General features: G+C 41.5%; 1 protein-coding gene across 3 annotated transcripts in view; it reads right to left on the reverse strand.

Moving 5' to 3' along the window:
* Window positions 1-26,789, reverse strand: part of ARHGAP5 (Rho GTPase activating protein 5) — an 86,974-nt gene that overhangs the window by 4,071 nt on the left and 56,114 nt on the right. For all 3 annotated transcript variants that reach the window (XM_045015743.1, XM_045015742.1, XM_045015744.1), the window contains 3 exons: window positions 22,061-22,138; window positions 20,609-20,740; window positions 17,850-17,955 (listed from right to left, as the gene is read on the reverse strand). In XM_045015743.1, the coding sequence (XP_044871678.1) occupies window positions 17,850-17,955; window positions 20,609-20,740; window positions 22,061-22,138 (316 nt within the window). The remainder of the gene's footprint in view (window positions 1-17,849; window positions 17,956-20,608; window positions 20,741-22,060; window positions 22,139-26,789) is intronic.

Raw genomic sequence — 26,789 nt, forward strand, 5'->3', positions numbered from 1 at the left:
TTTATTTTTTAAAATGTTTAAATTTAATTTAGCTGGGCAAAGCTGGCAAAAAATTTTTACGAAATTCAATGGAAAAGTTTTCACCCATTCATTTTGAATGGTTTGAGCTCTCCCAATTTTATTTTTCACAAAATTTCGAAGTCCCATTTTTTAAAACTTTCTCTTGAGAAATCTACTCCCAACTTGATGTTTCAGTTTTATACCTTTGACAGCTTGCGCAAAAGCACCACAGTACCTTGACTTCCAGCTGATTTCATTTTTTAGTTCTGAAACTCAAGTTCAAGATGCTAAAAAGATGTTTTTAGCTTGCCTGGGGAATGGGGGAATCTATAATACAAAGAGTTGAGGCCAGGACATGCATTTTGCTTTTTGTTCTGCAAGATGGAAGCTGTTGAATGAAGCGTCATAAAGTGAGCTGGAAAGAATAAAAAAGGTACCAATATGCTGCTTCAGTGATTATCCTGAGACTCATTAACTGTATTGTACATTTCAGATATTTGTATAGATTTACAGTTATTGTACATCAGTGGCCTCCAACCTTTTTACACCCAAGATCACTTTTTGAATTTAAGGGCAACCCAGGATCTAGGATGACCAGATGTCCCGATTTTATAGGGACAGTCCCGATTTTGGAGTCTTTTTCTTATATAGGCTCCTATTACCCCCCTGCCTCGTCCCGATTTTTACATTTGCTGTCTGGTCATCCTAACTCTGCCCCTTCCCCAAAGCCCCGCCCACTCGACCCACTCTCTGTCACTCGCTCTCCCCCACTCTCACTCACTTTCACCAGACTGGGGCAGGAAGTTGAGGCTCAGGAGGGGGTGCGGGCTCTGGGCTGGGGCTGAGGGGTTTGCAGTGTGGGAGGGGGCTCTGGGCTGAGGGTTGGGGTGGAGGAAGGGGTGAGGGATGCAAGCTCTGGGAGGGTGTTGGGGTACAAGAGGGGGCTCTGGGCTGTGGCAGAGTATTGGGGTGCAGGAGGAGGCTCAGGGCTGGAGCAGGGGGTTAGCATGAAGGAGGGGATATGGGGTCAGGGCTGGGGCAGGGTTTTGGGGTGCAGGAGGGGGTGGGGTGCTGGCTCTGGAAGAGGGCTCAGGGCTGGGGATTGGGGTGCAGGAGGGGGTACAGGGTATAGGAGGGGGTATGGGGTGCTGGCTCTGGGAGTGGACTCAAGGCTGAGGTGTGGCCTCCCGCTGGGCGGCACTTACCTCGGGCAGCTCCCGGTCAGCGGCACAGTGAGGCTAAGGCAGGCTCCCTGCCTGCCACAGCCCCATGCCACTCCTGGAAGGGGCAAACGTGCCCCTGCAGGGGTGGGGGAGACGACACATGGCTCTGTGTGCTGCCCCTCTCTGCAAGTACCGCCCCCAATGCTCCCACGGGCAACAGTTCCCCGTTCCCAGCCAATGGGAGCTGTGGGAGCGGTGCTTGCAGGCAGGAGCAGTGCTCCGAGACCCAGTCCATTGCGATTGACGAGTTGGTCACCACTGTTGTACACACTAGAATCATTATCCTGAAAACAAGAATCAAGACTATCTCCACAAAGCAGGTCTATGTTAACAGACTGTTTGTCCCTGTTGACACAAACCTTCTACACAGGGGGGCAAAAATGAAGACTTTCTGTGCAATGAAGGGCTTTGTTTAATCTGCAACTTTGGAACAGCTCTCACTCATTTTCCATTGCTGATTTCCCTGACCATCACCTTTTTCCCTTCAACATAGGTCTGCTGCCTCCTCCTAGTCCTTGCCATATCCAACCCTTCTGAGATTTCCAGTCTACTCACATCAGTGACTTCTCTACTTTAAGTCCTCATCCTCTCCTCTGTTATCTCAGCAGATAACACTACACTTCCCTTGACTCCTTTGACTCTCTCCCATTGCAAGATTTGCCTAATCAAGCACAAGCCACAGCTCAGCCCCTCTCCTATATCTGTTGCTTATTTTAATAAGCATGATTATTTCACTGTTAACTTGTCCTCCCCTTCCTCATTGTCTGCTTCATTCACCTGTTGTCTTTCACCATATTTAAGCTCTTTGGGACAGTAATTAAATTATATGCATATAGCATCTGGCACAATACAGGCCAGATCCCTGATTGGAGCCTCTGTGCATACATAACCAACATGAATTTGTAGCGATAGGGCAAGATATAAGCAGTTTTTAACAATTTTTGTCAGTATTTTATCGATTAGGTTAACTATTGATATTGCTCTGTGTGTCCTACTGCAGTGGGTCTCAAACTTTTGTATTGGTGACCCCTTTCACATAGAAAACCTCTGAGTGCAACCTCTTCTTAAAAATTAAAAACACTTTTTATATATTTAACACAACTATAAATGCTGGAGGCAAAGCGGGGTTTGGGGCGGAGGCTGACAGCTCGCGACCCCCCATGTAAGAACCTTGTTACCCCTGAGGAGTCCTGACCCCAAATTTGAGAACCTCTGTCCTACTGTCTTTTAGATCTTCATACATTTTTTTCCCAAAACATATGGTTATACACAATTCCAAACAGGAATATGGGATTTTGCCCCTTTGAGGAAGTGACAGAATTTTAAAGTATTCAAGGTATATAAAACTCCTAAAAAGATGTATAGGTATTCAAACAGTAAAGTATCAAAGAACAGTACCATAACTAATGCCAATCAATATGGTTTTATTAAAAATCTATCTAGTTAAATAAATGTGTGGTGCTTTTTTTGTTTTTGTTTTTTTTTAAAAGAGATGATACATTTGGTTGACAAAGGCAACTGTGTTGACGTAATAGACTTCTGTAAGGCATCTGACTTAATATCGCATGATATTCAGATTAAACAATCAGCACTGTACAAAAATCAACATAGTACACATTAAGTGGACTGAACACTGGTACATCCCAAAAAAGAACTGTAAATGGGAAATCATCACACAACATATTTTCTAGGGTCTTGCATGGATCTGTTCTTGGCCAAATGATATTCAATATCTATATCAATGATCTGGAAGAAAATATAACATTGCTAGTCAAGTTTTCACATGACAACATAGATGGAGTGGTAAATTTTAAGAAGTCAGTTCTACTGAGTAATCAGAATTGCTTAGTAAGTTGGATTCATTTGAACCATTTTAATATACTCAGAAATACTAGGTCATACATCTATGAACAATGAACACAGGTCATACTTACAGAACGGGGAGGGGAGCCCTGAATTTTGGAAAGAAGTGCAATGTTATGCATACGAAAGCTAATGCCATATTGGATATATAAGCAGGGAAATATCAAATAGGACTAGGGAGAAGGTATTATCTCTGTATAAAGCATTGATAAGACAAATACTGGTATCCAATTCTGGTGTCCACAATTTTAAAAGAATGTTGACACATTGGAAGGAGTTCAGAAAAGAGTTACAAGAATTATTTGAGGTCTGGGAAACCTGTCTTCCTGTGAGAAAGTTAAGCGATGACTTCTTCATGGTCTGCATGTATCTACAGGGGAAGAATATGTCTTACAGTAGAGGGTTCTTTAATTCAACAGTCAAAGACAGAATTTCCAGTTACTAGAAACTGAAACTAGAGATTCAGACTAGAAATGTGGTGCAAAACTTTAACAGTGAGGGTAATAAACCATTGAAACGGTTTACCTAGGAACATGCTGGATTCTCTGTCACTAGAATTCTTTCAATTCAGTTTTGCTCTCTTTCTACAAGATATGCTCTAGCTCAACCAGAAGTTATGTGCTTGATGCAAGAACTACTGATGAAATTCTATGGCCTCTGTTATGCAGGAGGTCAGATTAGGTGATCATAATGGTCCTTTCTGGCCTTACCATCTATGAAACTCACTGGCAAGCTTGTCTTTAAAACCTGTACTTTACCCAGCAGCAGTATGTTGGATTTTTAGGTTCTTCAGAAAATGGTATATTTGTTTTATAGCAGGAGTTCCTGAGAATGAATTAAGCGTTATATAAAATTTTAAATGATTTTAATGCTTTATCATCAGCTCCTTAGTGGAGACTTTAATGCAGTGGCCCCCAACCTTTTTTGTCTGGCGGGCACCAGACGACGAGCCACAGAAGACTGTGGCGGCAGACCAGCATCCGCTGAAATGCTGCTGACAAGCAGCAACGTCAATAGGCGTCGCCGCTGAAATACCACCGACAAGCAGCAGCATCCAGAGGTGTTGCCGCAGAAATTTTGGCGGTGACACCTCTGGATGACGTTGCTTGTTGGTGGCATTTCGGCGGATGCTCATCCACTTGCCAGTACGCGGGCGCACTTAGATGCCCTGGTGGGCGCTATGGCACCAGCAGGTACTGCATTGGGGACCCCCGCTTTAATTAAATGACATTTTTAAAGTCACAGCTGGCTTTGTGGCCAATACAAAAAAAAAAAAGTTTGAAATGAGAGTTCCTTGTGATTTAGATGTGACCACAAGAGAGCTCTTGCTTCTTTGAAGTTCTCAAGTTGCAACTGAATTTCTGTTGTGCCTTTGTTTCTTCAGTTTAAATGTTCCTGACAAAATGTGGGATTCTGTCCTACTTTGAAATACCGCTGCATATATTTATTAACAAGAAGAACAATTGTTTTCAACATATAAAAGGAGAATTTCCATCTTGGTGCCTGATCTTTGATATTCTGCACTCCTACCAGGTGTGTGATCTGAGATAGGTATAACACCTATTTACTAGGCTAAATATTTCACTACTGTTTCAGATTTACTGAAAATCAAACTTTAGATAAGTTTTAGATAAGGAATCTTTACCTTTAAAATGGAAAAAAAAACATACATAAGACTACAGACATAAGACTACATCTTGTTCTGCAATTACAGATTTTAAGGTTTTAGATTTGTTGTTTATCTGGAAATTGGGTGGAGTTTTATCTATTTTGGTTTTTAATATATGATTAAGGTTCCACCAAGTTCCTTATTTGTAGTGTGAAAATAATTGGTTAATAAATCTGATAAGTCAACTGGGACATTAATCCGGACTGAATGTATACACCAAATATTAAGATAATTGTACAAGAAAATATTTTCCTCATTTGCAGTGGCAGAAGTAACTGCAACAGGTAATATTTTGTGTTAATAAATGTAGTGCCTTTATCAAGTAGTATAGGATGAATCAAATACACCCCTACCCCGATATAACACGACACGATATAACACGAATTCAGATACAACATGGTAAAGCAGCGCCCGGGGGGGGGGGCGGGCAGGGGCTGCACGCTCCAGCGGATCAAAGCAAGTTTGATAGAATGCGGTTTCACCTATAATGAGGTAAGATTTTTTGGCTCCCGAGGACAGCATTATATTGGGGTAGAGGTGTATTGTCTGTTTTGAATGTACTATGTCCAGAGATATTTACATACTCATCCTGAATTAGGGCAATATCCACATTCTCTTTCTTGAGAACTTTTTACATTTCAATAAGTAGTTAATGCTGTCAATATTTCATGTACAGAATTTTAAAGAATTCAAAAGACAATAGGGAAGAAGTTGCATTTTGTTTAATGCTTGTATCCAAGATTTTTTTTTTTAAATTGGCTCTTCTACATATAATTGTTTCCTAGGGTACCCCTCAAGAGGAAAATTAATGAGTCAGTCTGTTGCCAACTGAATAATTTAATTAAATTTTAAGAACACTGTTAAATGTAAACAGGCTAAAATGGTACACAATACCCTGCTGACAGCAAAGGGAGTAGACTAGTTATTAAAAGGTCATGTTTAAAGATAGAACAAATGTTCAGTCTTTAAAAGTTATCACAGAACCTTCTTCCTTTTCTCCCTGAAGTAATTCAACATGCTGCCTAGAGCTGCTCTCTGGAGCTCTGTCTTAAACTCCATCCTTGACCCTCTCCAGTGAGACTCCAGCTCTCTATACTTCTCTGAAATTGCTCTCACTTACATAGCACTGAAGAAGTTATTAGCAAAGTGTCAGAAACAGTATTCTATCCCCACCTCCTGTCAGGTTGCCTTTTACCCTGTTGACCATGCTTCTCCCTGAAATCTTGTCTCCCTCAGCTTCCATTACTATTCTCTCTTGGCTCTTCTACCTCTCCAATTGCTACTTCAGTGTTTGGTTTGGAAGATTCTTCTCATTCCAAACAATGGGAATTCTACTGGGCTTCTTCCTTAGCCCTCAACTCATCTCTCTGTATGCAAAAGTGATTATACAGAGATAGGTCTGTTCTATCATCTACCTTCTCTGTGCTGACAACACCCAGATCTACTTCTCCACTCTGAACTTGTTCTGCTCCTGGTCCCAGTTAAAATCTCAGCCTTTTTGATATCTGCTGGCCATCTTAAACTCAACATGAGCTTTTAATCATCGCTTCTAAATCCTCCTCATCCCTTCCTTTCTCAGTCATTATGACAAAACTTTCACTCTTTCCTAAGAACTTGAGTGTACCTTTAATTACCCAGCCTAGTCTAGGTATAAGATATCAATAGCTGGAAATAAGGACAATAAGGAAAAAATTGTCAGGGGCCTGGAGTCTATCTCCATGAAAAAAAAAAGTGATATTTCATATAGACCCCCTTAAATAGTACTCTCTGTAACGGATATGGAAAGTGTAGACTGCTCCACATTAAGATCATGACAGGTTAGATTGTGATAAGTCATAGGAGATAGTCCATTTAACATTTATTGAAGCTAAGCACATACCATGGAACTCAAAAGTAAAAATTTTGAAATATATTTTTGAACAAACAGTAACTGCCATTTTAATTACATACCCAAATTAGTTTAAACACAAGGTAGTCTAGAAGTCTTAATGTTTTCTACTCAGGAGCCTTTGCAAATTTCAAAACTTCTTCACAGTTTTTAAATAGAGCGTATGTTTCTTTAAAGATCTTATGCTGCCAGTCTATTCCACTGGTTTCAGATGATCCCTTGAGGTCCCTTCCAGTCCTACATGTCTATGATTTTCAAATCCTTTTACCATCTATTACTGTGGTCAAATATAAGGCAATCTCTTGCATGAGTTTTGTTCTGTATACTGCACAACGTCCCCATTTTGATCTGGTTCCACTCTTTCAGAGCTGTTAACTTTAATAACCAATTTAGCGGGACTTTCTTTCCTACTATTCAGAAAGGTTTCTCTAGGGAGATATAGAAAGCTATTTTTGTGGTTTAATTAGTTGGGAAGCCAAATAGTTTGAATGAATATCTTAAAAGGATTCAGCTGGGAGGTGCAACATGTGACCTCTTATTTAGCATTTTATTTTTCAACATGTTACTGTTACAGCGAACTAAACATAATAGTATCCTGTAATGTATTTTACTATAATGCACATTCCCAATCAAATCAAACATTATATAACTACATTAAAAGTCCACAAGAATACATTAAAATTGGATAGTTAGTCCAGAAATGCAATTATGGTTGAATATTCAACTGTAAGTATGTCACCTTGAGCCTACTTTTATACTATATTGTGCTATTTAAGAAATATTAGTCATTATGAGATTTTTTCTGCTCTAGATGAAGTTAAACAGAAGAATATATACAATAATCTAAGAATCAGGGAGTTTCTTAATAATCGCTTGAAACAGCCTCATCCATTGCACAGATTTTTAAAAATTGGACAAAAACTCACTAGAATGCACTCTACTCTAGTCACACCAGTTTGGCTTCAGTTGAGTTAAATCTAATTTATACCAGTGTAACTGTTATCACAATCAGACCCAAGGCTTTTCAGGGCATACTCTTGCATTGGTGGGGTGAGAAATCAGATGACCAAACTGGCCTTTTCACTCTTCTTTCCATAATTCTGAACATTATGTACTTGTATATATACACCAAGTCATGGTATGGGTGGTGCCCATCTGCTAGTCTCAAGATTAAAAACAATTCCTTATTTGTTAAAATCAAGGAAAAACCTTGAAAGCATCAAATGCTCATGTAGAAGACCAGATTTGAGGAGACAAATATAAGACTTTCACTCCATAAGAAATATTTGTTTTCAAGCAGTTTTATTAAATAACACTTAAAGATGTTATGAAAAGCCAGGTGCAAAATAGACATGACCCTAAGTACCCCTGTATTTACACCTTACACACTACTGCAATGTTTGTACAAAATATGCCTTGTAATGAATTCCCTCTGTTTAATGTTACTATAATATATTTAAGACAAAGACAGCCTACCCTAGGTTTCAGAGTAGCAGCCATGTTAGTCTGTAAAAGTGATAAACTGGTCTGTCCTAGAAAAAGGAATGTGATTTTAAATCAATTTACATAGGAGCCATAAACAAAGCTATCAAGCCAAACCTGAAGAGGTTGTCTTGAGCCTGAACTCGAGAGAGAATTAACATAGCTCCTGTAGTTAGAGAGACAAGAGACCGAATCCCCAGGTGGCCTTCCTAACTTTGAGAACAAAGCCAATTTTTTGGGAATATAAAGGACAGAGAAACTCCATCTTTATCTTTTACCTGTGAAGACAAAGGAAATTTCTGTAGAAGGTCCTAACAGAGAGACAGTCAGTCATGCTAGACAAAGAATAACTGGTGAGAGAAACCATCCTAAAGACCGTACCTTGCTAGTTTAAGTTCTCGACTTTTAGGTGCATATCTTCACTTCTACTACTAACCATCTTTACCTTTATTTCTTTTACTTGGCATCACTTCACCTATGTTCTGTTGTTAATAAACTTGTTTTATTTTTCATCTAACCCAACCCAGTGCTGTGTTTGAACTGAACTGTTAACTCCAGTTAAATTGGCAGGCTGCTGGGTATTGTCTCTTTAAAGGAGCAAACATACCTTCTTATTTCTTTGAGTACTCCAGGGGAACACTCCAGGGCAGACAGTACTGGGCAAATTTGGAACTGTAGGTGTGTTGGGGTCATCTTGCCAGGTGTAACCAAACCTGGTAGAAACCAGGGATGAGGCTATTGTGTTCTAGGCAGGCTGCTAGGGTCAGAGAGCTGAACAAATGGTTACTTACCTGTAACTTGTTCTTCTAAATGTGATGCAGACATGTATTCTACTTAGGTATGTGTGCGTGCACCCAACACATTGGAGCTGGAAAACTGCCTAGCAGTATTCATAGGAGCAGCACTCATGCCCTGTGCCCTAGCCCTTCCCCTGGCCATATAAAGGTGGTGCCGCCCCAATCTCCTCAGTTCTTTCACACAGAATGCCAGAAGTACAGACTCTGATGCAGAGGGCATGGGGCGGGAGTCATGAAATACACATCTGCATCACATTTCAAGGAAAAACAGTTACAAGTAGGTAACTAATTTCAGCCATTTCTGAAGAGGACATTGGTGCATACTTCCATATTGGACTACGTGTGTGCATGCAACCATATGGCCTAGCAAATGCAGACATATTCGGGCTGTAGTTGATGGTTGAGACTGCAGCTCCAGATGCAAGGGGAATTGCCCAGAATCACTCCGCTCGCAGAAATGCTCTTGAACTTGTAGAGTCTATCGGTGTCCCAATGAACTTGATTCTTTGAGCAGGGCCGGCCCACAACATTTTGGCACCTGAGGCGGGGAGCTTAAATGATGCCCTCATGCCTCCTTGCTTGGGCCAAAACTTTGAAAGGTCTCAATTCTGCCTTCTTCCTGTTCTACTCCTCTAATGGTACTGCTCTGCAATCTATCCCAATCTAAAGGAGAACTAATAACTTAAAATGCCTTGTTCAAAATTTTTAAGTAACACTTAACTTTCAAACGCCTGAACAGCAAATGTAACTTTTCTTGTCTGCATAGTAAACACTGGCATTTTTATCTATTTGAATAATCAAAGTAGTGCTTTCCATGCCTTCTTGGTTGCAAAGATTTGAACTGCTTCCTGAAGGTCCACAGTCTGGGCCAGCTCCTGCTCTATTGAGATGGTTGCAAGGCCGACCAGCCTCTCCTGTGTCATTGTGGCGCATAGATGTGTTTTTATTAACTTCAGCTTGGAGAAGCTGCGTTCTCCATTGGCAACTGTTACAGGAAGTGTTAGAAGGTATGCGCAGAGCAACGAAAGCATTTGGAAAGAGGATGGTCATCTTATTTGTGCACATAGTCTGCAGAAGAGAAGAATGAGGGGGGATTTGATAGCTGCTTTCAACTACCTGAAAGGGGGTTCCAAAGAGGATGGATCTAGACTGTTCTCAGTGGTAGAAGATGACAGAACAAGGAGTAATGGTCTCAAGTTGCAGAGGGGGAGGTTTAGGTTGGATATTAGGAAAAACTTTTTCACTAGTAGGGTGGTGAAGAACCGGAATGGGTTACCTAGGGAGGTGGTGGAATCTCCTTCCTTAGAGGTTTTTAAGGTCAGGCTTGACAAAGCCCTGGCTGGGATGACTTAGTTGGGTTTGGTCCTGCTTTGAGCAGGGGGTTGGACTAGATGACCTCCTGAGGTCCCTTCCAACCCTGCGATTCTATGATATATTCCAACTTTGGAGTTGATCCTGCCGAAATGTATCTTGAAAGGGCTTTCAGTTCATCACTCGCATCAATATTGCGCATGTCATCATGTGTCAACACCGTCTCTAGTGCCCTGCATTGCTGGTGTAGGTGTTCTTCAGGTATAGTGAGGAGTTTTGGAATATCCTACAACATCCCAAATATACTGCTGTGTTCCTTGAGCTGCATGAAACGTTCTTCAACTGACTGTATTGCACAATCTAGCACCTGGTTAAAGAATTCAACTTTGAATTGTTGTTTGGGGTCTCTTATGGGATTATCCCATGCCTCGTAATCAAAATGTCGTCTTCTTTGGTGACTTTTGTATTCTTAAATGGGTGGGAAAATAGCTTCAGGGTGAAGTTACTTTACCAACTTCTGTGCACTCTTCCGAACGTTTTGAAATCTCTCATCTGACCAATAAGACTATAAGGATGACTTTGCTTTGTCCAGTTGTTCCATTCCTCTAGATATATCAACGCAACACCTTGGAGTCTCTTACTTACAACATTTATTTCAAACAGTATGTTATGCCACAACACTAAGCCACACAGGAATTTGAAGTTATTTATGTTTCTGGTGATTCCATTTCCCTCTGCCACTGTTCTCCCATGAACAGTTCCTGTCATAGCATTATCCTCCATAATGCCAACTATGGCATCATCTATCTTCCCAATTTGGTGTATGATAGGCTTTATCGCTTCCACTCAACTTTCCCATCGTGCGGCACTCTGTGGTTTCAGTGTCAGAGAAGATATTCCCAGATGTTGCTTCAAAAATTGCCACCGATGACTCGACGCAGAGAAAAATACATAGATGCTTTGAATTACATTAAAAAATCCAGCAGAAGCTGATGCTGCAACTGTATGGGACAAAAAAAGCTAGAGGGTTTAACTCTTGGATCCGTGTCTGCACTCCTCTGTTCTTTCCTCCCATATTGGTACCATTATTGAAGCCCTGACCTCTCATGTCAAGTATCACAATTCCGTTTCTTCCAGCTTTTAAAGAAGCACATTTGTCATACCAGCTCCTGTAGTATCATCAATAACAATACATTCTAGAAAATGCTCTCTGACAATCACCATTGCACGGACATTTTCACTAGGTTCTGCTGTTGTTACAAAACGCACCATTAAAGTCATTTGTTCCATATGGCTGATGTCAGGTATGCGGTCCAGAATAACAGAGTAATATCTTGCTGACTTTAGATCTGCCATAATCTTCTGCTTGACTTTTGTTGCCACTAACTATATGATCTCATTTTGAATTGTTTTTCCAACGTAGTAGTGTGTGTACATTTCTTGGGTGGTGACTCTCTTCTTAGATGCTCCTGGAGTACAGCATCAAACTCAGCCATCAGCTCCACAATTTTAAGGAAGTTTCCATTATTTGGCACATACAGCTGATCTGAAGTGCCACACAGTGCTAGGTTTTGGGTAGCAAGCAGTCTCACAATGGCAAATGAGCCTTTTCGGAACATTTTGCCAGTAAAGAGACGCTGATGCAATCTTCTCTTGATGCTGATCATCTATGGTGGCCTTTAATCTTAGTCTCATCTCAAGCTCTTTCCACCTATGGAATACTCTCTGGTGATTTGCTGCCTCCTCATGGCATGCTAGATTTCTAGCCAGATTTTTCAAGTCTTTTGTTCCTGTAGAACCCAATGTGCTAGAACATTAGACTGGAAGAGTCTGCAACAAAAACAGTATGCAGCATTCTGGGGTTTTGAGAACATAAGCCACAGCCTCTCCACTTTGTCATCATTGGGGATTTCATGACAGTAATGTGGTAGATGGAAACTTCTGTTTTCATTGTCGTTGGGGAACATGAAGTTTTTCACTTGCTATGCAGTACAAGGAAGTCCCTCAGGCTACTGCTCAAGTGGGTCCACAGTCCTGGATCATCTAGACTTAAGGAACTAAACTCAGCAGCTGCTGTTTCTTGTGCCTCCACCATACTCTTCTCTGATCTACACTTTTCTTCAGGAATGTGCATGGTTACATTCCATTTGAGATGGAGATATGGATGCTACAGTAGCTGCCAGGTCACCTGCACTCTGACTAACTGGAAGATCAGGCAACTCCTCACCACTCACATCCTCACTGGCTGTGGAAGGCTCACCGTGAACATTTGTGTCTATGTATCTCAGGAGAGCTCCTTCCTGCTTAGATAGAAAAGCTTCCTTTGCTTGCTTGCTTTTTCTGAATGCTGCCCCAGAGGGGCGTTCTCTTCTTTCACTCCTGACTGCTGTTCTGTGCCAGCTATAGTGGCTCTCAACACTCAGTTGAAGGGGACAAATAAGCAGGCTGGTAGCAGGGCTTGAGTGAGGGAAGATATCAGCGTCTTAAGGGCTTAACTGGCTCCTACAACTTCAGTTGACTGCCTGTTCTCCTCAAGTGGGTTCAGGGAAGCAGCAGGAAACAGGAAGCTCCCTGAGAAGCTGGTGTTAATCAGTCCAGGCTCCTGGGGGTGCTAGAGAGGTACATAAGAGGCTCCTCTTCCTCTCTCTCCCGGCAGCTCCTGCTGCTTTCTGTTACCCCCACCTCCACCCACCCAGTCTGGTACCAGAGGCGGCCGCCTCAGTTCGCCTCATGGTAAGGCCAGCTCTGTCTTTGAGTTGGAACCAATGTTGTCTTTCCGCTGTTTAGGAGGAGACCTAGAGGACCAAGCAGGCGTAATTTAAAGTGAACATGACAGAGGACTTCCTCTCTGGACTTGAGCCCTAGTAACCAATCATCCAGATATGGAGGGATATGAATACCTCTCTTCCTGAAGCATGCTGTTACCACAATCATGTATTTGGAAAATCCCAGGGAGCAGAAGGTAGGCTGAAAGGCAGCACAGTGTACTGGTAGTGCTGGCCAGCTACCAGAAAACTGAGGAACCTCCCATGGCTCGGAACGATTGCTATGTGGAAATAAGCATCCTGCAGGTCCATAGCAGCAAACCAGAGATTGTGATTTAAGGCAGAGAGGATGGTTGCTAGGGTGACCATACAGAATCGCACATATATGATATATTTGTTGAGATTGCAGAGGTCGACAGGTTTCTTCCGTTGATTGGTTTTGGGAACCAGGAAATATACGGAGGAGAGCCCCTGTCCCCGATGCTGCCGGGAAACCTCCTCTATAGTCACCAGAGCCAACTGAGACTGCTTGAGGAGCAGATTCTCATGAGAGGGGTCCCTGAAAAGGCAGTGGGTGGGGAGGAGGGATGGAAAGAAACAGTATGGCATAATTCAATCTGACGGTGCTTAGGACCCAGCTTTCCATGGTAATTGAGTCCCAGACATGATAAAAACAAGCTAGTCTGTCCCCAAACAGATGGAAAGGAGAAAGAGAGGTCATCACTGGATTACTGTCCTGGACACAAGAGTTAAAACAGGTGCTTGCTGGATGCTGGGGAGAGAGGGAAAAGGAGGAACGGGAGAGTTGGCAGGTTAAACCCAGAACCAGAGAACCCTCTCCTCGGGGATCTGTGGCCCTTCCAGTAGTCCCTCTTCCTTACAAGAAGGGAGAACTGTCTGAAAAAAAGTTGCTGTGTTGATCGCAATAGTGGCATCTCTTTATGGCCAGAGTATATACTCCCAAAGAATGGGTTTTAGCTATGGAGTCTTTAAAAGAGTGCAGGGTTTCATCATTTTTCCCCAAAAATAAATCCCAGCCATCAAACAGTAAGTCCTTAATGGTCTGCTACACCTCACATGCAATGCCCAAATTCTGCAGCCATGAGGCCCTCCTCATGGTCACAGCCAATGCTGTAACTCTGGTTGCGGCATCTACCATGTCCAGAGCTAACTGCAACAGTCTTAGCCATCATACGACCTTCTGCAATGAATGCTGTAAACTATTTCCTGGGAGGGTTCTGGCAACTTATCCATAAACTATATAATATACATGGCTGTCCAACTGACAGAGTCATATTTAGAGACCAACACCCGATTGTTCCCAATGGACATTTGCATGGAAGAGAAGGTATAAATCTTCCTCTCCATTAAGTCCATCCTTTTGGATTCTTTCTCCATAGGGATGGACTTATACCTTCCCTGCCATGCAGTTTCCACCAGAGAGTTAGGGGCCAGATGGGTGTAGAAACCCTCAAAACCTGGCATTGGAATGAAGTACCGCTTTTCTGAATGCTTTGCCATGGGAAGCAATGAAGCTGCAGCATTCCAGAGGGCTTCTACAGGCTCCAAAAGAGCCTCATTCATCAGGAGGGACACTCTCCCTAAAGCTAATGATCAGAGAATATCCAACAACTTATGTGTATTCTCCTGTGGGCATTCCACCTTGATACCCAAGGTAGCAGCCATATGCCTTTGGAGGTCCTGATAAGACTTAAAATCCTCAGTCACTGAGGGAGAGAAAGATTCTGGTACAGGACAGTCATCCAGGGAGGAGGTTTGCTGCATCAGTGACAGGTCCTGTTTTTGCACCGTAGGATCTGATCGGAATAACCCCGGAGGTCCAGGGGGAAACTAGTTCCGCAGTTGCTTGCAGCTGAGATGATCTGGGAGTGGGAACCACCATTGGGATTGGGTATCTCGCTCTGTTGTCGGTCAAGGAGTGGGACCTCAGGAGCAAAGAAGCATCCAAAGGCTTCCAAGGAGGCCACTGGGCTTACAGATGAGGCACTGAGGGCCAGTATGCACTGGGCCAAGAGCCCCTGTCCCAACTGCAAGGCAGATGCCAATCTCCGTACTGATGGTCATGCAAAGGGGATCTGTGATGCCTATCTGATGACGAAGGGTAGGATGACCCAGACCGGAGCTTCAGGAGTCCTGGATCTTCTCTGCTGACAACGGGGTAAACAAACAGACTCGGCACTGGCGCTGAAGAGGAATGGAAGATCAGCAATGGCAGTACCAAATGAGAGAGAGACTCCAGTATCAAGACTAAGGGCAGCACTGAAGTTGACAAAGAAATCTGCTGCCAAGATGACAGTGCTGAAGGATGCACCACCACCAGGGGCCATTCAGTGCCAGGCCCAATGTTGGCCTCAATTCCACAGTCTGAGGCCCAGACGGTGCTCTGGTGATGACAAGCCCAGGAGCTCTGCAACATGGCCACAAGATGCCAAGGGCACAACAAAGGACAAGGCTGTAGAAACCATATCACCAACCAACTCTTGAACCAGTGGAGAGGCTGGGACTGAGGGGCAAAGCAGGTCAATGCTGCTTGTTATGTTGCCAGCGTGGTGCCGACATCATTGGTATCAGACTCAATGAACGCCCCATGGCCAGAACCAGAGTCAACAGTACAGGCTCTCAGAGTGGTATCAGGGAGCAGTTAGATGACACTGCTCCATCCTGTGTGCTGGAGAAAATACATTGCTCCTCTTAGAAGATCAGGAGAAGCCTTCCCAAGCCCTGGAATGGTCCAGATTCATTTTATGGGATCTCTTCCTCACCATACCAGAGGAGGGAAAACAACAACCCCTTTTTCCTCTTGGAGAAATGACAGAGCCCAAGCATGGAGCAGAATCACTTGCCAAATCTGAAGTGGCTGCTGATCTGGCACTGAAGCCCTCATCTAAGTGGGCCTCCTTCAAGTGCTTGTCTCTCACCACCTGAGTCCTCACTGTGAATGACTTGCAGATGGTGCACCACTCTTTAACGTGTCCTTCACCAAGACACAGGCACCTTGTGTGGGGATTACTGGTGGGGATCCCCCCCCAACAGACAATGCTTAAACACACAGGGCAGCCAACTACAGTAATTCCTCACTTAACATCCTCCCGCTTAACGTTGTTTCAAAGTTACATCACTGCTCAATTAGGGAACACGATCGTTTAAAGTTGTGCAATGCTCCCTTATAACGTTTTTTGGCTGCCTGCTCTGTTCACTGCTTGTAAGATTCTGTGGAAGAGCAGTGACTTCACAAGAGAGCATTGCACAAGTTCCTCTTCTCCACCTCCTCCTCCTTCCCAGGGCTTCCCCCACTGCCAAACAGCTGTTTGGTGTCACTTAGGACTTTCTGGGAGGGAGGGGGAGGCGGGGGGAAGTGCTGCTCCCTCCCAGAAAGTCCTAAGCACTGCCAAACAGCTGTTTGGCAGGAGGAAAGTGCGGAGAGGAGGTGAGTGGGGGTGGAAAGAGGTGGGCCTGGAGTGGAGCAGGGACGGGAACAGGCGGGCCTGTTCTTCTCTGGGAAAGCTGCCGCCGCTGCTGCTGCGAAAGGTGCTTCCTAGTGTACTTGCCTGCAGCAAGGTAAGCTGGGGCACTTCCCAATCACAGTACAGTACAGTATATAATGCCTTTTGTCTGCCCCAAAAAAATTTCCTTGGAACCTAACCCCCTACATTTACATTAAATCTTATGGGAAAATTGGATTCGTTTCACATCATTTCACTTAAAGTTGCATTTTTCAGGAACATAACTACAACGTTATTACTGTATTCTAACTAATACTAAACTAACACTAAACTTAACCTAAGTGCTACTACACCTCTACCCCGATATAACACGACCCGATATAACATGAATTCGGATATAACACGGCAAAGCAGAGCTCCGGGGGGGCGGGGCTGCGCACTCCAGTGGATCAAAGCAAGTTCGATATAATGCAATTTCGCCTATAATGCAGTAAGATTTTTTGGCTCTCGAGGACAGCGTTATATTAGGGTAGAGGTGTATATTCAAGAAAAATTTCTTAGAAAGTGAGACCGAAAGGTAAAAAACACCACATAGAACTCCAACACTAGCCACAAGTGGTCAGAAGGAACTGAGGAGGTTGGGACAGCATTGCCCTTATATGGCCAGGGGAGGGGCTAGGGCCATAGAATAGGAATGTGCTCCTACGGGTAATGCTAGGCAAAGTTCTCCAGCTCCTCTGAGCTGGGTACGCACACATTTAAGTAGCTTACACATCTACTCAAAGTAGAACCAGAGCTCCACAGCACACACTCACAACACTGCATGCTTGTCTGCAGACTGTGAGCCACAGCAACAGAGCATTTAAGGCACCAGGGTTACAGGGAAGGCAGTGACACAACCTCTTACTGATCTAGCCTGCAGAACATGACAGTAGATTAAATACGTATTGCATTCTAATGTTTAGTTCATTATATGGTTTTGTGTTGAATTTAATTAAAGAACTCCCAAATCTACAACTTGTGCACGCAACTCCCAAATCTACAACTGTTGCACGCAACTGTCTCTTCAACAGAGACACTTACTCAAGATATAAGAAATTTTGCTCTATCCCACAAAACAGTGATAGCATCAGATTATCCTACTTCAATAAATCACAGTATTAATAAGCTATAGTAAGGTAAACCCTTACACAAACCATGAACTCTTTTCATTACAAATTAACTTACATTTCAAATTCCCTTTCTTGCATTCCTTTTTTTTTTTTTTGGCCCTTAGTATTAGTTTCTTCACGCATTCAATATTTTTATTGACAGATGAGTGATATGAGCATACAATTTTTTCAGTAATTATTAAATAGATTTTTTAGTAGTGAAAACAATACTAAACCTGTTTAGATGAGTTATTACAAATTTGAAGACATCGTAGTTCACAGGATGGAATTTCTTCACAATTTCTTTTAACTCATGCAGTCGTTCTGTCTTATCCAAGATCTCTGTAGAGATAACAGCAAAACACCAATTTTCCTTATATACTTAAAAGGAAACCTTTACAAATGGTGCTGCTAATTCATCTCATTAGTATGTACGGACAGATAAAGCATCCATACTGGGAAGGAATGCCAATGTGAGAAACCGTATTTGATAGTTACATGAAGAATTGTATCTAGACAAACTATTATATAGTTTTACTTCTCTATCATAGGTAGAACACACAGTCTGTACCTGACAAAATTATTTATCTATGTTTAATGTTGAAAAATCATTTTAATAGTTCATTGTTGGCTTGTGAGATGATCATCATTAACTCACTTATGAGTCAGATTTCCCTCTTTCACACTATTACTATTCAAAATATTTTATAAGACTTTTATTCAGAGACAGAAGATTCCCAAAATTTGGGGGAGGAGTGGTTCTAATACATGATTTATGCCCATGAATTGAAAATATGTTAAGCCTGTCAACTAGTCCAATTGATGAAATAACATGATTGAGCCTGGGAGAAATGATTTAAAAACTACTCTGTTTAAAAGAGGAAAAGGTAGAAACTAGCAGAAGCAGGCAAACATTCAAACTTTAAAGAGTAAGTCTGGACAACAGTCTACAGAGTAAATTAACAGAGAAGCCTTCCACAGACTATTAAAAGTACAATGTACGTAGGCTAATTTTTCTGTATGGATAGCAATCACAAGTTTATCCAAAGCCTTACATATTTATTTCAAATAATCTCTGCAGCTGCTGTTTGCAATTTCAGGGTGAGTTCTTAGTATTTAGATAAAAGAGCTGGCACATAAGGAAAGATCATTCAATATAAAAGAAAAGACGTTTAAGGTAGCAGTAACAGAGAGAGCCATTAGAATGGGCTTGGTCCTTCTCGGAAGGGATATGACCAAGGTACCCTCTTTGGCTGATATTCAGGAAATATTTTGTGGCTCCCAGTGGAGCAACAGACTGGCAGTTTAGTACTGCTGAAAGTTGCAATTACAGCAAAAGGACTGAAGCTCTCTCTTGATTCTCTAGAAGACAGTTGGTTAGACAAAAATAATTATTCATAATTTCTTCAAAGGCTGATTGAATGAAAGTCTAAAGAACTGAAACATAAAGGATGCCATCATGCATTTCTCTGGGTAGCCCACCAAGATGCATATGTGAAAATTTCTTGAGTTTTAAAAATTGAGAGAGAGGTGGGGTCAACTGGCCAAATGATATTGCTAAAAGGAGCAATGCTGTTTTACAGCTTAAAAAGAACTGAAATGGAATTGTGTTTAGGGCCAGAAACTCCATGTTTGTCACACAGAGGAGGAGACTTCTAGTGTTAGATGGTGTTAGGATTATTACTTTTTTTTTTTTAAACAGTTCTTTGGATCCATCAATTTTACTGTTAGCGTACATAATATTTTTACCTTATCCTTCTGACTGGTAATGCTTAATTAAAAAAAGGAACAAATCTCTCTTACCCAGCCTCAAAATAATGCTACTATTAAACAATATGTAGGCATCAGGGAGTTTCCACTCTGCCCTGAACATGCAAACACTTTCTGTGGCATTAGCGCCATTTGGCATCTCATTCATTAAAATGTCATCTGCATGATTTAATTACTAAAAACATATTTGAAGTGCAGGGCCATACAACATGCCATTAAATCTGTTCCCAAATTGGGATTATCATTCTGCAACAACAACATTTAATTTATATTCCTTTTTAAACAGTTGCTTCTATAGAAATTAAAAGTTTTCATGGGTTTTGTCACATCTAATAAAAAAAATCAGTAAAATTTGCCTGTAGTTTATTAATCAAGTAATCTAACTAAAAATACTGATTGAGAATTAAGACCACTAACACCTTTTCCATAAATAAAGTATTTATGGATATCAACTAGATAAAACCAAAACATACAAAGATACATGTGTTAAAAGGTAGGTGTTAATATAGCTGGTCTTCTATACCCAATTTCCAGATTTAGTGTGATGAATATATTGTCATGTTTTGGATAAGAAAACAGTACTATTTGTGTAATAGTTCCACCCTGCACAAGTATGTAACACTGGTTTATGTTTATGGAATAGTTTGCTGCAATTCAATTCAATTCCTAATCTGATTCAAAGAAAGAAGGCCTATAAATGGGGTAGATCCATAAAAGTTATGCTTTGCAGCTGTAAGTGTATGAAAAATACATGAAAGGTAAACAGCTTAAACACTGTATAGTTTTGGGGTTTTTTTAAATAAAGGAATTCGGGAAAATTCCTAAGTAAAAAGAATATTAAATATTTTTAACATAAATCTTTTTGAACAAAATATTTATTTCATGCATGCTTCCCTATTACTATTATTTACACTTCATCTTCAACTTTACTATAAGACTGGCACAAAGCTAATTATTTCAATTAAATGAGTTATCCAAATAAGACAAATAATAAAATCACAATTTGGTCTGAGATGTTCATTAAAGATTTACTTCTTTATGTAACAGTGTTCATTCATTTTAAAGTGTGTCATTTTAAAACTGCATAGACACAGCAGAGGGCAGCAATTTATTCTAAAAATTTCAGTTTCACAAGAGCTAGTCATTTCAAAATATAATGAATTTAAAACCTATAATAAGATAACACACAAAACGTAATCAACAAGAGACTAGATTTACTACTTACTTGATGCTTCTACCAACTCTGGATGTAGAGAATAAGGTATTAAAGGATCTGGCAGATCTGCAAAGAAAGCTTTAAGAGCCCCTGCCACAGCATTTACTGTCACTTCCATAGATTCTAGGTTGATATTATGATCTGTGAGACACAATGAAACAGAAATTTATTAGTGTAAGCAAAACCAACAGCTATCAATGCACATACTTTTTAAAAATAAGGTATCTGTAATACAAAAAGGGATATACCACCAAACATTCTATTCAAAAAGTAACTGAATGAAAAGGTCCACCACAAGGTAAATATATGCCTGCAATCGTGCTCTGATCCAAATGTGAGTAAATCCACTCATGTACCTATGCAGCTGAAGAACGAATTGATATTTTAGATAGATATTTAATAGATAGATTTAGATATTCTGTACAGAAGATGCTGGCTTCAATGTGGCAGAGAAAAAAATCTAATTTACTCTTGCCACTGTCTATGATGAATTTTACTATATTGCATCAATCCAACTGTGGGAATCCAGGTCAGAGTGGAAGTTTCTATATAAATGACTAAAAGACTGGGGCAGTATATTACAGGGTGATGTTCAGAGAGGAATAATAATAATAATATAGGACATCTTCCCTTGGAGATCCAGATTATAACCACAAAACACTATTTGCATTCATGTACATTCTAACAAGATGAATAAAGGCTCTACATTGTACTGGAAGTGGACTACCTAAATTTAACATTTTAACAAGATTATTCAAAATATAATTCACCAATAACAGAATCCTCATTATTCATACAACTTGCTTTTTAATTAGAACATGAACGCCGAATACTAATAAATATAAATATTTATTAAAAAATGCAACACTTAAGCTAGAAAGAAAGTAGAGGTATTTTGGGAAATTACAGTTGAGAAATGTCAGGTCAGAACATAAGAACTGCCATACCAGATCAGATGAGTGGTTCATCTAATCAACATCCTGTCTCAGAGTGACCAGTAACAGATAGGAGTGCTCTTGGATTCTTCGCTAAAACTAAGGGCTTGTCTATATGGGAACACTCAGGATAATTAATCCAAATTAATTAAAGATATCAATTTAAAGTGGATTAGTTAAACTGCATTAAACCCATGTGGACAAACATTCAGAATTGAAATGGGTTTAATTCACTTTATCTTAATTCACCTCCAGTCAGTATTCCGCTTTAGGAGTAGTAAAAGGGATATGTTACAATACACTGTTAAAAGAAGAAGAACTCAAGAACTAATTACATTCATTGGAGCAATCTAAAAGGAATTAGAAAACAAAATACCTGAGCTCTTATGAATAATTAATTAATTTATAACAACAGAATGCTGAAGAGTGACCAATACTGAACCCCAATTCCCTTTCAAAAATAGCTACTAAGAATAATTCTGGAGAAGAGACTTATTGCAGTATCAGGAAAATCAGCTACAATTACCTTGATCAAACTGCTTCTGAATGTTGTCTTGATCAGTTTTATTCCCACTAACACGGTAGAGGCCTTCAGTGCATAGCCCTGATTGGGGAAAGAAAAATTTTTTAAACACAAAATTATATTTTACAGAGTAACAATGAGATGGACATACTGTACATAATTATTCATTCATACATGAAAGTAGCAATTAATGTGTTCTGCACATACATTCATTCAAATTAATTTGCTGGGTATTACATTTATATAGGAATTACCATATTGTGTCAGTCTAGTCCAGTATCTTGTCTCTGACAATGGCCATAATTAAGGCTACATTTTAGTCACAGGTATTGTTAGTAAAAGTCATGGACAGGTCATGGGCATTAAACAAAAATTCACAGCCCGTGACCTGTCCATGACTTTTACTATACACCCATAACTAAAACCTGGGTGCTCTGGAGGGGGGCACCATGGGTATTTGGGGGAGGGGTGTGACCCAGGACCTCTGCTGGTGCTGGGGTTCGGGGGAGGTTGGAGGGGCTGGCAGGCTCCCTACCCGGCTCCACACAGCTCCCTGGAATCCACATGTCCCTTGGCTCGTAGGCGGAGGCACAGCCGGGGGGCTCTGTGAGCACTGCCCCTGCCCCAAACACCCAAATGCCAGCTCTGCAGTTCCTATTGGCTGGGAACCGTAGCCAATTGGAGCTGCGGGAGTGGTGCCTGCAGGTGGAGGCACAGTGCAGAGCCGCCTGGCTTTGCCTCTGCCTAACAGCCGAGGGATATGTTGCTGCTTCTGGGGAGCCACCCCTAAGTAAGCGCCACCCGCACTCCAACCCCATCTCAACCCTGAGCCCCCTCCCACACCCAAACTCCTGCTGCTGTTGGGGGGAGGGGATGTGGTGGCCAGAGACTGCTCCAGCAGCAGCCGGTGCCGCTGGCCCAAGGGCTGTCTGAGCAGCTCTGGCAGCCCCTGGACCAACTGCACCAGCAGAAGTCACAGAGGTCACAGAATCTGTGATCTCTGTGACAGACTCGCAGCCTTAGCCATAATACGTGCCTGCATTAGCCACATGTGGACTAATCTCCCCACCACCAAAGAGATAAGGATTAGACCTAATCATCAGATATTTGCTTAAATCATGAAGTCCAAAGTTTAATATAATTTCTAAATGCACTGTCATTAACAACAACTTTGGATATTGATATCTATGTAAATATATAATCCTTTTTTGAATCCTAATAAATTCTTTGGATCAACAACTTCCTGTGGCAATTAGATCCACAGTTTAATCACATGCTGAGTGAAAAAACTACTGTATATATTCGTTCATAAGCCAAATTTTCTTTTAGTAAAAAAGGGAAGCACCAGAGAAGGGGGTCGGCTTATGAACGGGTATAGAGAGGGAGAGGTGGGACACAACCCCTCCTCCCAACAGAGGGAGCAAGGAGAGACAGCACAGCCAGCAGAGACAGAAGGGAAGAGGTGGGGCCAGAGTCTCTCCGCTTCTGGACACGCTGCTCTTCCCCCAGCCTCCGAAGCAGCTGCAGCTCCAGGGCTGGCAGACTGCAAACGTGCCACTCAGCCCTGCCCCAAAGAGCAGGCTGTGGCCGTGCTGCCCAGCCCAGCCCGCTGGAACATGCTGTGGCCGCGCTGCCCACTCTGGCCCGCTGGAGCAGGCTGCGGCCACACTGCCCAGCCTGCCGGAGCATCTGCAGCCACGTCAGAGACATCCTCCCCTGGCCCTCCCCAGATAAGGAGGGAAGGGATGGGATGGGGAAAGTGTGGGGGTCCTGGACTGGGGTGGGGTCATGTGGAGGGTGGTCACAGGGGTTACTCCCGACTCCCAGCTTCTCTCCCCCCCCAAAAATTTCCCCACCAGTTGCTGTCCCGGCCTGTCAGGGTAGGCAACTGGCGCGCCGGGACACTTTGTTTACTTAGGCTTACCTCCGTGCCTGCAGACGCTCAAGGTAAACAAACCATCTCGGCCCACCAGTGACTTATCCTGATGGCCCCGTAGCCAAAGTTTGCTGAACCCTGAACTATAGTGTCAGCTTATAAACGAACCAGCTTATGATCGAGTATATATTCCCTTTTACTGGTTTGGAATTTTCTACCTTTTAATTTCATTCTACCTTGTTCTTAGTTAAAAAAGAGAACAGATGCCTCTGAGATCTACCTTCTTTATATAATTTATTATTTTATATACTTTTATCCTGTCCCCTCTTATTCATCTCCTTTCTAAGGCAAATACTCCCAATCTTTTGAGAGTTTTCCAGGCCTTTGATCATTCTCATCTTCTCTGAACCTCTTCCAGATCTGCCAGACCCTTTTGAGTTGGGGTGACAAATATTACAAAAGTATTCCAGCTGAGGACGAAGCACTGATTGTATAAAAAGGATTATGTTTTCAATATTATCCTCCATTCCTTGGGTAGCCTAATATCTTGGGGTTTTTTTGGCACACTGCACATTTTCACTGAGCTGTCACCAGTGATACCAAAGTTGCTTTCTTGGGTTGATAAACTTAATTTAGAATCCTGTGAGATGAAAAAGTAGTTTAATTTTTTTCCCTCTAATGTGCATTACTTTGCATTTTTTATGTGAAATTTTGTTTGCCATCATAATGCCTATTCACCCAGCTTTAGGTCTGTCTATAGTTCCTTACAGTCTGCTCTGGTCCTGACTAATCTAAATAACTTTGTGTCACATGCAAGTTTTGCTACCTCACTACTCACTTCCCCCACCCGCTTTTCCAGACCATTAATAAATATATTAAACTAACACCAGGCCTTGTATGGAGAGACGTAGCTGTTAACCTTTTGCCATGTTGAAAACTGAACATTTAATCCTATTCTGCTTTGTCTCCTAGCCAATTTTTGATTCAAGACAGTACTTTGACTTTCACCCTGTGCCTACTTAGCTTCTTCTAATAGCCTCTTGCGCAGAACTTTGTCAAAGACTTTTTGGAATTCTACATATATTATGTCATCTTGTTCTCCTTCATCCACTGCTTTACTGATGCATTCAAAGAGTGAGACATGATTTTCCTTTGCAGAATCCATACTGATTAGACCTTAGCAGATCAAGATCTTCCAGACATTTTATTTTTAATTGTCAAATCACCAACTTGCCATGTATAGATGTAAGGTTAACAGTTCTACAATTCCTCGGATCACTCCAATAGCCTTTTTATGGATGCAACATTTGCTACCTTCCAGTCCACTAGAACAGTAAATGTTTTGAATAAAAATGTACTGTTAGCAGCTCAGCTACTTCCTACTTGAGTGCCTTTAGAATTCCTGGATGTACCAACTGGGCTTGGAGCCTGATTCTATTTTAAATTACCATTTTGCTTAAGCACCTCTCTCTAAGAGTATATAATCTTTATCATGAAAAAGCATGCTCTGGCTAGGAATCTTCCCAACATTGTGGGTAGTGAATACCGATAAAAAGAAGTCACTTGGCTTCTCAACAACATCCTCATCTTTCTTAATTACTCCCTTTAATCAGTGGTGATCCAGCAGATGCACAGGCTTCCTACTTTTGATATATTTATAAGAAACTCCTGCTTGTTTTTGCACCTTTAGCTATTTGCTCTTCAAACTCCACTTCAGCCTCTCTCATTTTCTTCATTCTTAATGCCTGCTGTAATTTATGCTACTGTTTATTGGCTTCACTATGGTCAGATAAATACATTTTGAATAATTTCTGTTTGGCTCAAATAGCCTCTCGAACTTCGCCAGTTAGCTAGAATGGTTTCCTCCTTGCTTTCCTGGTTCCCTTTTTGTTCAGCAGTATGCATGTCTCCTTGACTATTATTGTTTTTCTTAGTAGCACCCAAGCCACATCCAAGGTTTTAACTTCCTTTACTTTTCAGTTTAGGGCCTTTTTGGCTACCCATCTCATTTTATTGAAATCTTTCTCTATAGTGTAATGTCACTGTCACTTTTTGGTATGTTACCTGCTCTTCAGATACTGGACCTAATTAGATTACGGTTGCTGTTATTTAGTGGGTCAGTTATGGTCACCTCTTGAATTAGCCTCTATGTTGCTTAAGACTAAGACACGAATAACCTCTGCTCCTGTGTGATCTACAACAACTTATCTCAAGAAGCAATCACTTAAGCATTGAGAAATTGTTTCTCTGACGACTGTTCCATTGTGCCATTTGACCAATTTGTATGTTATCGTTAGATTTCACTGCCTCATTGATCTTTCAGCATTATGCATTCAATTTCCTTTTCTTCATCTGGAGACCGCTAGTACTGCCCAATTAATATATTTATAATTTTTTCAGGTTGAGATTTGTAGTCATACAAGATTCAACTGCGTGGCCACTCAGAATTTTTATCTTGTTAGATTCTCTGAAATCCCTTATATACAACCTTACTCTCCCAACACTTCAGTCTAGTCCGTCTTTCCTGTGCAGGTATTATCATATCCCATTGGCTTATATCATCCCACCACAGTTCTGTAATGCATCTTATATCAAGGTCCTCATCCACTGCAAGGCATTCCGGTTTGCTTATTTTAGCATTTAATCTTCCTGAATTTGTATACAGACATTTACAGTTTTTATTCTGGATTAAGTGCCTGTTTTTATTTAACACCTTACTCTTGCTGAGTTTGCAGAATTTACCTCTGTGTTCTTATTCTGTCTCTGCTCTAGTTCAGTTGTAATTTGCACCCTATCCTTTACTGGATGCACAGATACCCTGTATTACCATCTTGTGTGCTACTCAGCTGCTGTCGG

This window comes from Mauremys mutica, chromosome 4, assembly GCF_020497125.1.
Source record: "Mauremys mutica isolate MM-2020 ecotype Southern chromosome 4, ASM2049712v1, whole genome shotgun sequence".
Taxonomy (NCBI): Eukaryota; Metazoa; Chordata; order Testudines; family Geoemydidae; genus Mauremys; species Mauremys mutica.